General features: G+C 35.3%; 1 protein-coding gene across 22 annotated transcripts in view; it reads left to right on the top strand.

The window, feature by feature from the left end:
* Positions 1 to 14639, top strand: part of PCM1 (pericentriolar material 1) — an 88574-nt gene that overhangs the window by 14422 nt on the left and 59513 nt on the right. For 10 of the 22 annotated variants that reach the window (XM_033848694.2, XM_033848704.2, XM_033848699.2 and 7 more), the window contains 8 exons: positions 920 to 1189; positions 1841 to 2011; positions 2197 to 2313; positions 3807 to 3995; positions 8714 to 8891; positions 9055 to 9144; positions 11645 to 11754; positions 14422 to 14638. In XM_033848694.2, the coding sequence (XP_033704585.1) occupies positions 920 to 1189; positions 1841 to 2011; positions 2197 to 2313; positions 3807 to 3995; positions 8714 to 8891; positions 9055 to 9144; positions 11645 to 11754; positions 14422 to 14638 (1342 nt within the window). The remainder of the gene's footprint in view (positions 1 to 919; positions 1190 to 1840; positions 2012 to 2196; positions 2314 to 3806; positions 3996 to 8713; positions 8892 to 9054; positions 9145 to 11644; positions 11755 to 14421; position 14639) is intronic. The other 12 variants (XM_033848712.2, XM_033848707.2, XM_033848708.2 and 9 more) reach the window with 5 other exon arrangements.

Genomic DNA, 14639 nt, shown 5'->3' with positions numbered 1-14639 from the left:
TAGAAATGATAATGAACTCTTAACATTTTACTGTCACATCTGTACTTCATAGAGATAAGTTTTCCAAATATGCATAAAGGTAGATTCAAGTCTGGTATGATGGTGATGATCATATATCATTTAGTCACCTATGTGTTAATTATTGAGCATTTACTGTATGCCAGGCACTGAGTTGAGTACTTTATCAGACAATGCTTCACACTGACACATCTTGTTTTTAAAATTTATTTATTTATTTTTGGCTGCGTTGGGTCTTCGTTGCTGCATGTGGTCTTTCTCTGGTTGTGGCACGCGGGAGCTACTCTTCCTTATGGTGCGCAGGCTTCTCATTGCGGTGGCTTCTCTTGTTGAGGAGCGCGGGCTCTAGGCACGCGGGCTCAGTAGTTGTGGCTCGCGGGCTCTAGAGCGCAGGCTCAGAAGGTGTGGCACATGGACTTAGTTGCTCCGTGGCATGTGGGATCTTCCTGGCCCAGGGATCAAACCCGTGTCCCCTGCATTGGCAGGTGGATTCTTAACCACTGTGCCACCAGGGAAGTCCTACACTGACACATCTTTATGTTGATGTTCATATTAATTAACATTGATTCATTGGGTCCAAAGCCTATGTTATATTCTGTGATCAAGTATGACTAGCAATATGAGTTATAAATATGATTCATAATCCTGCTACTTCATTTAGACTAGTCTTGCTCATATTCATCATTTGAATTGTCTGACAGAATGAGGCCTAGGATGTGATAATTGAATTTTGATATTTTACTAAAAGAATTTTGTAGGTCTGAAGCTGTTTTGAACCTTACAGCAAATCTGTTTATATGCACCTTGTGAATCAATATCTGATGGTAAAACTAAGAACATTGGATTTTTTTAATTTTGAAAGATTAATGTTTGTGGGATTTGGTTTCTTTTTCATATATAGAGAAGCATTGGAAGTGATTCTCAAGGTAGAGCAACAGCTGCTAACAACAAACGTCAGCTTAGTGAAAACCGAAAGCCCTTCAACTTTTTGCCTATGCAGATTAATACTAACAAGAGCAAAGATGCTGCTGTAAATCCTCAAAAGAGAGAAATGATTGGATCAGCACAATGTAAAGAGTTGTTTGCTTCTGCTTTAAGTAATGACCTTTTGCAAAACTGTCAAGTCTCTGAAGAAGATGGGAGAGGAGAGCCTGCAATGGAGAGCAGCCAGGTGATAAAACTTCTTTCTTTTGCTCTTTGCTTTCATAAACCTCAAAGTAGATTCATTAAGATTTAAAAAAAATATTGGGTTATGCACATAGGAATTTTAGGTAGAATTAAAGTACTTCTCTGACCTTTCTCATTAATATCTCAGATTTACTCAAAATGGTGTAAATTTCTTTTTACCAAAATGATTGTAGAAATGGCATAGTAAGGTAAATTAAGACTTCTGTTCATCTGCCAAATGCTGTATTGCTAATTTTTAGTGAAGAGCAATTGGGAGCAATGTGATTAATAGATTGCTGTAGAAATTTTTTTAAATGGTTGTATAATTTTTTGAAAAAATTATTTTTCAAAGTATCTTAATTTTTAAAATTTATTTATAAAATATATAAACAGTAGAGAAATTTATATAAATGTTTGATACGCAGTTTTATAAAATGAAGTTCCCAAGTAATGAAACTAAAACACATTTTGAAATTTTTAAGTTAACAGTAATTGGAATTGTTAGTATTGCCTGTTATGTTTTGATTAAATTCTAAATTTGATTCAGATCTTTTGCATGTATGAATTCACACAATAAACCTAGAAGTATCTTTAGTTATTTGAAATTAAAATCTATAATTATAATTCCCCCCCACCCCAAATATTTCCCTTGCAGATTGTAAGCAGGCTTGTTCAGATTCGTGACTATATTACTAAAGCTAGTTCCATGCGGGAAGATCTTGTAGAGAAAAATGAAAGATCTGCTAATGTTGAGCGCCTTACTCATCTAATAGATCACCTTAAAGAACAAGAAAAGTCATATATGAAATTTCTCCAAAAAATTCTTGTAAGTTTTGGACCCTTTAAATAACGTATTGAGTTATTTTTGTAGTATATCAGTGTACATGTACTGATGACACTCTGATGCCACCCCAGAGGAGTTAATATATTTTCAAAAAATCGTGCCATCCATTATAACATTTTATTGCCCTTTTTAATAGTTGTATGATTTATACCGCTAAAATATTTCAGGCTAGAGAAAATGAGGAGGAGGATGTTCGGACTATAGATTCAGCTGTGGGATCTGGTTCTGTAGCTGAGAGCACATCGCTAAACATAGATGTGCAGTCTGAGGCTTCAGATACCACGGTAAGCGGCTTTTTAGTAATTAAAGTGCTGGAAATGAAGATATAAAGTTTTCCCCCGTTTTTCACGATGATATTTTTGTAGGCATTCCTTAATGAAAAGTTTATCTCAGGGAAGAAACCCTCAGATTGTTAATGCTGTATATATTCTTTTTGAACATGGAAGTTTAAAAGTTTTATTTATTAGCATTAAAAATAGTTTTAATGGTTGATTAAATCTAATAATATCTGATCTTCAATTTGCAGAAACCTGGTTTTTCTAGTTTGTTTCATTAAGCACAGCTTTACTCATTTTAAGAAGCATTGGGAAAGTTAAAATTCATTGTGGATGTAAGAGCTATAAGTACAGTGTCATTGCTTAGCACGTCGTCTGTTGGAAAAGTCTCCAAGTTAATTTCCCATTGAGGAACCATTTTAAGGCTGTTAGGATTCTCATTTCTCAGGCTAGCTTAGAACGGAAGCAAAACCAGGCGACTGATAAATTGAGATGAAAATGGGACAGGGTAGCATTTACTTTGGGATTTATTCCAGTGAGAAAAATACTATAAATTCTAACTCTGCAAAATGGAATGTATCAAAATACTGTCTTTTGGAAAAATAATCAGAAATTTACAGAACTTTGAGGAAAGATTTATAAAATAAACTTAGTTCGTAGAAGTTAGTATGGAACTAGTATACTTATAAGCATTTTAATTTTAGCAGATGAACCTACAACCATGCATTAGTAAACTTGAAAGTCTGTTATCAGTAATGCCTTTCTTGTGAAAGGATAGCCACGTGTATCTTTTGTGTCCGAGGTATGTTCCAAAGTACCATTCAGCATTAGGAATTTGAGGGTTTGTTTCCTTTTAATATTGACCTGCATAGTTTCCTGTCTGCCTCCTTTCTCTTCCTTGCCCTTCCTGATTTGAAGAGGAAATTTGAATTTTTTTTCTCTCCATTATCTCCACCAGGAGATGTTCAGAGGGCTTGATCCAAATGGTTGTTGAAGAATGGATTCTACTGCGGGGAAATTGTTTTTCTATTTACAGTGGTGCTGGGACTAATTTCTTTTTCACATTTCATTCCAGCAGAAGTGGAAGGGTTGGGGCATGTCGGTAAAGGAATTCTGTTGGAGAGGAGTGGGAAATGATATAGATGATTATTATAACTTATATGCTAGTGTGTATCGTATTCCCCATGATGAGAATTTCTTTCATATCATTAAATCAGGAAATTTTGAAAGTTAATAACAGCAGAATAAATGTTGAAATATGCTTCAGCAATTGTTGTATAGCTTATTGCCTAGGATATGATATTCACTTAATTATAACAAGCCCAGAGTCTAGTCTATAGGAATTTAAAAGTCTAACTTAAAGTTTTATTGCCACTTGGGGGAGGGTGGATTGATTTTCTGAAAGATGGACTTGTAATTTTTTATATTTATTTACAAGACTGGCTTATATGTTAAACAGGAGTTTGTGTTAAGAAATTAATATGTTACACTATTTAATAAAGGAGGCATCTTTTAGTCTGAGAATTCGGCCGTGCATTGAGGACAAACTAGGGAATTCAGCTTCACAAGAACAGGTTTCAGACATTGACGTTACAACAAGTCCAAAAGGGAAAGGTGACAGACCTCCTCAGAATGACAGGGAACTGAGGCCTAATAGGAAATATAGCCGAAAACGTGGATTTCCCTCAAAGGTATACTTCACAATATTAACTTGGGAAGTCTCTAAGTGAGCACCTCTTTTGTTCATATTTCCTCTCCTTTATTTTCTTTTTTGTTGTTGCTATTAACTTTTAAATATATACGTTAACATGGTTAATTGTACTGTAATTTGCATTAGTAAAATGCTGTCCCTTAGTGTTTTTTCCTTTTCTGCTTTCTTATTCTCCGCTCCATGGATTATGTGTGGCAGCTGTTTTTAATTTGTGTTAACAAAGGACTTGAAACTTAATCCATTTTCCTTTTTTTGCTGTTGAGAACTCAAAATATAACACATTCTTAAACCTTGACCATTAGTTGCCTTTTGTTTCTGATATTTGTGTTCATGGATTAAGATGGTATTTTTAAGTTTTGTCTTATTTCCTGTAGTCATTCATTAAAGAAAGAAAAAATAGAGCAAGCAATTAGCTTTCCTGTTTTTTTAATAATGAAATATTGGGTTGGCCAAAAATTTGTTTGGGTTTTTCCCTAACATCCTATGGAAAAACCCAAATGAACTTTTTGACCAACCCAATATTTTTAGTGTTTTTTTGTTTATATTTTTCTTCCCATTGGAAATCCCTTCTTCCATTCTGTTTTTAAAAAAATTATTCAGTTGACTTGTTTCCTGATGTTTTTGCTACTTTTTTCTCCAAAGTTTGCTGTAAATGTTCTTTCTTTTAATTTTCCATGATTTGCATAAAGACACTCAGGAAAGGTTTAAAGACAACTATTTGTGTAGTTCCACTTAAAACAGTTTGAAAAAAAATGGCATTTGTAAAAGTGCTCATATTTGACAGGAGTAAAGTACTATTTTAATAATTGAGTATAGATAAGACCAATTTCCTATGTTTTATTACTAGCTTATTACCTAGGATTAGGCTTTCCTTTCTGTTATGTACATATTTTATATTTTTGTGGCGTTTAAAAATGACAAAGTTTAACCTCTAGATATTATGGTGTCTCCCCGCTCTCCCACAAGAGTTTGAAGATACAGTTTGAAGTCAGCTATAGTGATCTTACTATAAAGTGTTAAGCAAAAGGTGTCCCAGTTCAACAGAATAGTAAAGTAGCTGATTATTTTTAAAACTACTAGCATTGGAGAAGAGAAAGTGAATGGGGGGAAATAGATCCTTTGGAACTTAATGTTCCTTTCTTAAGTCTTCTGAATAGTGACAAACAGAACTTGAGTTGACAGTTACTACAGCATAGCATCTTCCAGTTTTACTTTTTTCCCCTAAGGCATTAGGTTTGCTTTTAAAAACCACTTTTCTGTTTTAAGTTTCTTTGAATAATGTCCTTATAAATATTATTTTCTCTTGAACTTCTTTCTGGAGTTTATTTTAATTTGATTCTTTTTAATCTTTTGATTCTTTGGGCCATCCTAGGGTAATTCTATCAGTACTGTGTTCATAAAATGATTTCATTTTCTTAGAAAAAACCCTAATTCCCACTGACTGACTTTATTCTTTCTCTGTTATGCAGAATCTGTTGTTCTCCCCACCTGCCTTCATTCCCTCCTTAACATCCTTTCAAAATGTAGTATTCTGTTAGAAGACTAGGGAAAAAAGTTGGTGTCTTAACTGAGGTTCAGAGCTTAAAGCAACCTTGTGAGTTGCAGCTTGATAGGAGATAATTGATATTCTTGAGTTGCCTACAAGGGCAGAGTCCATTTTATGAAATATTTTATAGACACGATGACGTTGCATAATTTTTAAAAAGAGCTTTCCCTGAATACCCATGCCCTCATTGTTTTCCCATACTCATCTTTCCCCCACGCTTAATCTCAGCTCTTAGAGCATTCATAAGCTTTTAAAAATACCATCTACTCATTTTTTGCTATTGTTTTTATCATTTCTAGTTACTTCATGTGGGCTAGATTTGTCTCCCAAACTAGACTATGCTTCTTCAGAGAGAGTTTTAAATACAGAAGACATAGTCTATGGATGTAATTTTGGGGCAGATAGTATGATGTGAAAAAACACTAACCTAGAACTTAGGAATCTGATTTCCCCTCACTGTGATATTGGATAAATCACAGCTTTATCTTCTCTGGGCTTATAGTTTCTCACCTTTCAGATGACAAAACTTAGAATACATATTAACTGAAGTACTTTTCAGCCATAAAAATATATTTGGATCCATGAAGAATTATTGGAAGAACATCAGTTGAGTAGAGGAAAGGAAGACTTAGGGTTTTCTGAGATGTGTTACCTGTATGCAACTCGAGATTTCATGCTTAAGTTATTATTTTTTTTAATTTGTAAACTAAGAATGTACTTACTGAAAGTGACTCAAAACGTTTAAATGAAAATATGTGTTTGAAGGATGCGTATAGTCCTGGCCTCCTTTTTTGGATTTCTATTCCATGTACCATCTTCTTGCCATGTTTTTATCCCCAGGTATTTTTATTACCATTTTCTCATCTTCCCTTTCTTTATATTTGATTGTAGTTCCACCCACCTCCCTCAGTTCATCTTTTCAAATTATTAGTCTGAAATGTTATTTATGTGGATGGAAAAGTTATTAAGCAGTAATAAAACTCCACTAATTTCAAAAATTGTTGGGAATTCATCTTTGGATTAGTGAAAAATCTGAAGCTCAGAATTCTTTATAATTAGAGTATCAAGGTTTTGCAAATAAATGTGACTAACAAGGATTAAAGTTCTTTTTAAAAGTTTGCATTTTAAAGGGCAAGAAACCATAATATTAAATTGTTTAGTAAGTTCTTCAAAATTAGATAGCTTTAAGGTTAGCTTGAGGTCTAAACTATTTTTAAGATGGGAGGATTATGAATTAGATGGAGATAATGCATTCTTGATGGTTTTCTTTTTTCCTAGATGACTTTTTGCCTTATTTGTGTAATGTTTCTCTTCTTAGTCATTTATCACTGATGCTTTGTTGGAGTATTTGATTGATGTCAACCTGGAGAGATTTCTCCAAGTTGTTCCACTGAAATCTGTACCTGATTGGGTTTGGTTTTATATTTTACCAGTGACTTTGATGAAATTAATTTGGATCAGATCTGAGATGGCTACCTATCTCAGATTGATAGTTATCTCTCACCCTTCAAATTATTTTTTCAAGATGTAAATAGTCTTGAAATGAGCAAGAACTAAGAAGGTGAATTTTCATAGGAATGAATGTAATGTTAACTAGGTAACTCCATTTGTATAAGATGGGAGAGAACTGGGTAAATTGTACTTGATTTGAAAATGGCTTTAGTTTATTGGAAAGTCTCCAGTAAATACTAGCTTAACCAAGGTACATTATTTCTCTTCCATATTCATAAAGTCTAGTTGGCCAGTCCTGGATAGAGCACTGACCTGGCTTCTCTGATACCTACATCAAACATTCTAACTGTAGTCTTCTACTTCCTATTTGAGCTTCCTTTCTTTGAGTTCTTAGTTCTGAGCCATGTAATTATTTTTATTGCTTGCCAAGTTATCACAGTTACTCATTCTTATTTACAATACTAATGAGTCCTACTTGGGGAGGTAAAGAGAAGAGGTTTTTGCAAAGTATTGTTAAGGAATGTTACCCAGAAGAGAATTTCTCTGGAGCCGTCTGTGTTCTCCATAATTTTTCTTGGAATCAAATGTACATAGGGAGAACAGATCAGTTCATTTTTACTTTGAAAAGAAATCACTGAGGTTTATTTTCCTTGTTAACTTCGGTCAGAGCCAGGGGAGATCATTCATTTAAAGTCTCCAATTTGGTAGCAATGCAAATTTAAAATTGACTATTTCTAAGTTAATAGAAATATTTTATGTAAATATTAGCTAAAATCATTAAACTTTTAAGATACAGAATTTTTTAAAAGGCAAATCAGTGATGAAAAATACCATTATGGTATACAGTTCATGCATAATTTGTCTTATTTATTGTTTCCAGGTTGTATTTAACTTTCTCTCTTTGATTAATCGACTTTATTTTTTCTGGTTGGGTTACACTTGAATAGTTTTAAGATTAACATTTAAAATTTTATAATTCCTTATAAGTGGCACCTATTTAATCTGTTCCTCTTTTAGGCAAAATGTTATCTTTTGGGGGGAATTTCAAAGTAATTTATGTCCTCAGACTCAGCATTAAATGAGCATCTTTTGAAAGAAAAAATAGTAATGATATCTTTGATGCAAAAGATAATATTTTTACTGTATGATAATATAAAGTGATGCAAGTAAATTAAAGCCTTTCACATCAAATAATCAAATAAAAAGTATATTTTAAAAATTTCCATCCGTAGTTAGAAAATAGTTGGTTTGTTTTTGTTTTGTTGGTTTTTAAACATCACTTCTAGGAATGGGGCAGAAGAGTTTTTTAGTCTGTTCTTTCTCCAGGGCTACTTTTAGGGCATTAGCCTGGTATGATCTGCTCTTCCTTTTCTGTAAGGCCTGGTCTGGATCCCCCATTCGTGTGCGTGTGTGTGTGTGTGTGTGTGTGTGTGTGTGTGTGTGTGTGTTTCTTTTTGTTAATTCTTCATGCTAAGCATATGCATATGGTCTTTTACCTTGAAATTACCTAACTATCTAATTCTTAACATGACAGGCTGTCTCTGTGTCATCATTTTCCTCTTTCTCTTTTTCTTTCAAGTCTGTATCTAGGGTTGTATATTTAATACTAATTTATTATCTATGTATGTACCTTGCCGTTGGTAGTTGAAATAGGAACATGGATTTTAAAAGATATAAGCGTTGTTGGTCTTATTTTTCAGGCCAGAGATCCTCAGCAGGAGCCTATGGAAGAGATAGAAAATTTGAAGAAACAACATGATTTATTAAAAAGGATGTTACAGCAGCAGGAGCAGCTGAGAGCTCTGCAGGGACGACAAGCTGCTCTTCTTGCTCTGCAGCATAAGGCAGAGCAAGCTATTGCTGTGATGGATGATTCTGGTATGCCACCATCTTAGAATGTTGTTATAAGTAAGGCTCAATAAATAATGATATGATTGCAAGGTGGATGCTGGTTATTATATAATTAGATCTTGATTGTTGTCTAGTTTAGAAACCTACATGTGAGGCTTACCCTGTCCTGTGCTTTTCTCTGGTTATGCAGAAAAGGTTGCAGGGACAACTCCTGGCCATCATACTGTACCGTGCAGACAGCCAGCTCGCTCTCCTTTTCATCAGAGAGTACCCTTAAGAGGTAAAAGGGACAGGATGTAGTTCTGTTTTTGTACCTCAAATTTATAGGGCTCTTGTTGCTTATATTTCTGCCTTTTGTACTTTATTTAACTAGGATTGCTGTACTTTGCTTGCCTGCCAAGGAAGGGTTAAAACCTTAAGTGAGACAGTGAATAAATGTAAGCTTCTTTGGCTTCTGACATGAGTAGTGAGGTATCAAATTGTATGCACTAGTTCCTTTGAACTAAATTTATATCCTATCCGGTCTCCCTGAGACTCAGAAATGTTCTTTTCTTTCTCCTTCTTTCCCTCATACCCATGTATCACTTAGATGGAAATTGTATTGAATTCTTTTTTTTTCATTTTTAAAAAAATTTCAGCTTTATTGCAGTATAATTGACATATAAAATTATAAGATATTTAAAGTATACATCTTAGTGATTTAAGTTTTGTATTTTTGGATCTTGTTTAAGAAACCTTTCCCCATCCTTTGTATTGAACTCTTTAGTATTGAGTCTAACTTTATAGTTTGTCTTGTTATTGGCAAACCTACGTGTTTAATTTCTCATTAAGTTGAAAACATATTGTTACTTATTAAAACTTAAAGCCAAATTATATTTTCTAGTAGTCCGTCATTACAGTCTAATAATAATTTATCTCCTGTGAGCTCTCCATTTTAGGTCCTTACTGTGGTTACCCTGTTGTTACTCAATTTATCATGTTGTCCACACCTAGCCCACTGGCTCAGCCTTCTGATCACTGTTATATGTAATTTAATTTTGCATTTTCATAAGGAACTTTATGACTTGCAAGTAACTTATTCTTTTGTAATAATTATATAGTCGTATAGAATATATATGGTATAGTATATAATAATATATAATATGCAAATTTTCATCCCCATTTTTCCCTTGCAAAATTCAAAGTATCATTAGCTGTTAGATTTAGGAAAAAAAATATTTTAACAATGACAAATACAGTTCGGTTAATGACCAACTTTTAAAATATTTTTCAAGATTGGAGTATCAGATTTCAGAGACTTTCTTGTGATAGTTATGTTATTTCAAATAGTTATATTTACGTCATCTCATTTGATCACCACAAAACTGTAGGTTAGTCGCCAGGGCTTTTTTTATAATTCTCACTTTAGAGAGAAGGAACTCTAACACAGAACTCGTGACTTGCCTAGGCTTATATGGAATTTTAGTAGAATCAGATTTCTTGAGTTCCAGGTCAGGGGTCTTCTATTTCTGAATATAAACCTTTATTTTTAAGTAAGCAGATAATCTTTCTTTCTTTCTTTTTTTTTTTAATGTACTATTATGAGACAAGTACCAGGAGAAGAATAAACAGGAGTTAAAATTTGAATTTATTTTATGTACTGTTTCAAAAAGAATTTTAGGTTAATGATTGAAAACAGATTTTCTCTTGCATTTATGAGATTTTGCAGAAGAATACTGATGAGAAACAAACTTACAGTAATCTTTAGGTATATAAGAGAGGCAACATAATTGTCATGGGAAAGAGTGTTCCTTTAACCATTTAACTAGCAAGTTGTGTGTTATCTAGACTGTAATTGCTTTTTTTTGTCCCCAAGTACTTTGGACTGGATACATGGGAATCTACCCTGCCCTGTAATTCTAATTTCTCATTGAAAAAGCTAATATTTTCCTTCAAAACAGAAACAGTTTATAGTCATTGTCTCTTTTAGAGCTGGAAAGATAAGCATGGGGTGTTTGAGTAATAGAGAGTAACTATTATGAAAATTGTCATCAGAATACTGCCTTAGGAAGATAAAAACTGTGGTCTTTTAGTATGACTTGTATCACAAGCAACTCCTTCAATAAATTATCTGTTCTACAGTAGGGGTCGGCAAACTATATATAGCCAGCTGGATTTGGCCCACTGCCTGAAATAAGATTTTATGGAACACAGCTATGCCCATTTGTTTATGTATTGTATATAGTTGCTTTTGCCCCACAGTGGCAGAGTTGGGTAGTTGAGACAAGAACTATATCTCCACAAAGCCTAATATGTTTACTATCTGAATCTTTAAAAAAAGTTTGCCGGCCCCTGTACTACAACACTGATTCTGTTGGGGAGGTGGGGATTGAGACTGGTCAGAATTAGCTGTGCTTTTTCAGACGAACCACTTTGCCCGCCACGCCTCCAACCCAACCTGGTGGACCTTCCCACACCCAGACTCTGTTGAGTCACTATTCTTACTTGGGATGTAACAGTATCCCTCCTTGAATGTTGGGACAGAAAAAGATGAACCACTATACTAGAGTTTTGTGAGTGTCCCTTTATTTTCAGGTTAGGTGGAAACTTATAAAATGATTGGTTGACAGATAAATCTGAGGGTTAACTAGTTTCAAATAACGTTGAGATTTTTTAAATTTCTTTTTTCCCCCCAAATTTCTTTTTAGCGTCTCAGAAGTTAAAGTGTTGTTTTTTATTTATTTGCTTTAATGAATTATTAAATTATTTGCTTGAATGAAAGTTGTTAACTTCCTTTCCAGCTGTAACAGAAACTACAGGTAGCCTATCTGGAGTCAGTATCACATCTGAACTAAATGAAGAATTGAATGATTTAATTCAGCGTTTTCATAATCAGCTTCGTGATTCTCAGGTAACTTCATTTTTTTTGTATACTGGATTTAAAATCACATTAACTAAAGCAGTGCTTCTCAAACTTTACTGAGCATACATATCACCTGGCATGATTGTTAAAAAATGTAGATTTCTGGTCAGTGGGATCCCCCCACCTCCAAAATTATGATTCATACATTTGGGGTGGGCTTCCCACCATGTGATTCCAGTGCTGGAAGTCTCGGGACTATGCTTTGGGAAACACTAATTTAGAGGAAATATCTACTTTGAATGAAGTGATTAGCGAAATTTCCCCTTTGTATGCTCCTAGATGACGCATTCTTATTTCACCTTTAAGATTGTTAATAGTCACAACTGTTAAACTTAAGTTAGTGTGAATCTATGCTTTTGCAATGTTTTACTAACAATTTTAAGGAAGTTCTTAAGTTTAATTACAGAGTTAATAAGTGTTATAATTTGATGACCTTTGTAAATAATGATATAAATGCAAAATTTCAGTCTGTTGAGTGAGAAAGGGTGAATTAGTACCTTCCGCTGGAAATGGGTATAATTGACAATGCATTATCTTCTGTCTGCTGACCCAAGTTTAAATGAAAGAAGATGATCTAACTACTTTGGAGAGTTATTTAGCAATATCTAGTACATTTTTTCTAGTGACCCTGTTCAAAAGGAGATGCATACAAGAATGTTCATGGCAGCATTGTATTAATAGCAAAGCAGAAACAATCTAAATGTCCATGAACAGGAAAATGGATTAGTAAGTTATGATATATACATAGAGTGAAATCCTGTAACCGATTACAGGAAATGAACCAGAGGTAATGAATGAAAATGCAAGTTTAAGAAGGATACCACTTAGCTTATGTTTTAAAATGTGTAGAGTGTGTTTTTTTTTTGTTTTTTTTTTTGCGGTATGCGGGCCTCTCACTGTTGTGGTCTCTCCCGTTGCGGAGCACAGGCTCCGGACGTGCAGGCTCAGCGGCCATGGCTCACGGGCCCAGCCGCTCCGCGGTACGTGGGATCTTCCCAGGCCGGGGCACGAACCAATGTCCCCTGCATCAGCAGGCGGACTCTAAACCACCGCGCCACCAGGGAAGCCCCAAGTATTTTTTTTTTTTATGGATACCTTCATAGGTATTACAAAATAAAAATACGTTTGAGAATGGTAGGTGTCTAATTCCAGATTGTGGTTATCTCAAGAGAGTAATGGGGTCAGGATTTCTATGTATAAAGCTTTAGCCATTATCTGTAATATATTTCTCTTAAAGAAAGAATTGATGCAAATGTGGCAAAATACTAAAATTTGACTAAGCTCAGTGCTGGTTACTCATTACATGATTCCCTAATCCTTAGTGGATTTTTTAAATGTTTCATAAATTTTTTTTTTTAGTAGCAAAGAAGTGATAGGAGAAACTGATAGGTTAAGAAGTTAAAGTTTATGATTGTGGTTCTAAAAAGATGGCAAGAGAATGAGATTTTTGAAGGTTTATTCTATATAAAATATGGCATTTCTAGCACTTAATTTAGATCCAGTTAATAACATCCAGTGAATCCCCACTGTGTAGTTACGTGTGTCTATAAAACAGTATATATATACTGTTATATAGATACGGTGGCACATCAGGGAATAGTATGTATATAATTTGGGAATAGGAAAGGCATATATACTTACTGACCAGCACAACCTACACTAATGTTTATCTCTTTTTATAAAGAATATTTATGTATTTTTGGGACTTCCCTGGTGGCGCTGTGGTTAAGAATCCACCTGCCAATGCAAGGGACACGAGTTCGATCCGTGGTCCAGGAAGATTCCACATGCTGCGGAGCAACTAAGCCTGTGGGCCACTACTACTGAGCCTGCACTCTAGAGCCCACGAGCCACAACTACTGAGCCCACATGCCACAGCTGTTGAAGCCCGCCTGCCCTGGAGCCTGTGCTCCACAGAAAGAGAAGCCACTGCAGTGAGAAGCCTGCGCACCACAGCTAAGAGTAGCCCCCGCTCGCCACAACTAGAGAAAGCCTGCATGCGGCAACGAAGACCCAGTGCAGTCAAAAGAAAAAATGAGAGAGAATATTTATGCTGTTTTAATATATGATCCATTTTCAAAAAAATTTTATTTATTTATTTTATTTATTTTTGGCTGTGTTGGGTCTTCGTTTCTGTGCGTGGGCTTTCTCTAGTTGCGGCGAGTGGGGGCCACTCTTCATCGCGGTGCGCAGGCCTCTCACTGTTGCGGTCTCTCTTGTTGCGGAGCACAAGCTCCAGACACGCAGGCTCAGTAGTTGTGGCTCACCACGGCATGTGAGATCTTCCCAGACCAGGGCTCGAACCTGTGGCCCCTGCATTGGCAGGCAGATTTCAACCACTGTGCCACCGGGGAAGCCCTATTTATGCTTTTTTTTTTTTTTTTTTTGCGGTACGCGGGCCTCTCACTGCTGTGGCCTCTCGTTGTGGAGCACAGGCTCCGGACGCGCAGACTCAGTGGCCATGGCTCACGGGCCCAGCCGCTCCGCGGGATGTGGGTTCTTCCCGGACCGGGGCACAAACCCGTATCCCCTGCATTGGCAGGCGGACTCTCAACCACTGTGCCACCAGGGAAGCCCAATTTATGCATTTTTAAAATGAGATTGCAAGCTTTAGTCGCCTAATCTTTCTTTTCTTTCTTTTTTTTTTTTTTAAAGCCTCCACCTGTTCCAGACAATAGAAGACAAGCAGAAAGTCTTTCATTAACTAGGGAGGTTTCTCAGAGCAGAAATCCATCAGTTTCAGAGCATTTACCTGATGAGAAAGTCCAGCTTTTTAGCAAAATGAGAGTGTTACAAGAAAAGAAACAAAAAATGGACAAGCTGCTTGGAGAACTTCATACACTTCGAGATGAGCATTTGAACAATTCATCCTG

This window comes from Tursiops truncatus, chromosome 21 (assembly GCF_011762595.2).
Source record: "Tursiops truncatus isolate mTurTru1 chromosome 21, mTurTru1.mat.Y, whole genome shotgun sequence".
Taxonomy (NCBI): Eukaryota; Metazoa; Chordata; class Mammalia; order Artiodactyla; family Delphinidae; genus Tursiops; species Tursiops truncatus.
Note: the sequence above shows the minus strand (reverse complement) of the source record. Positions and strands in the feature narration are given on the sequence as shown.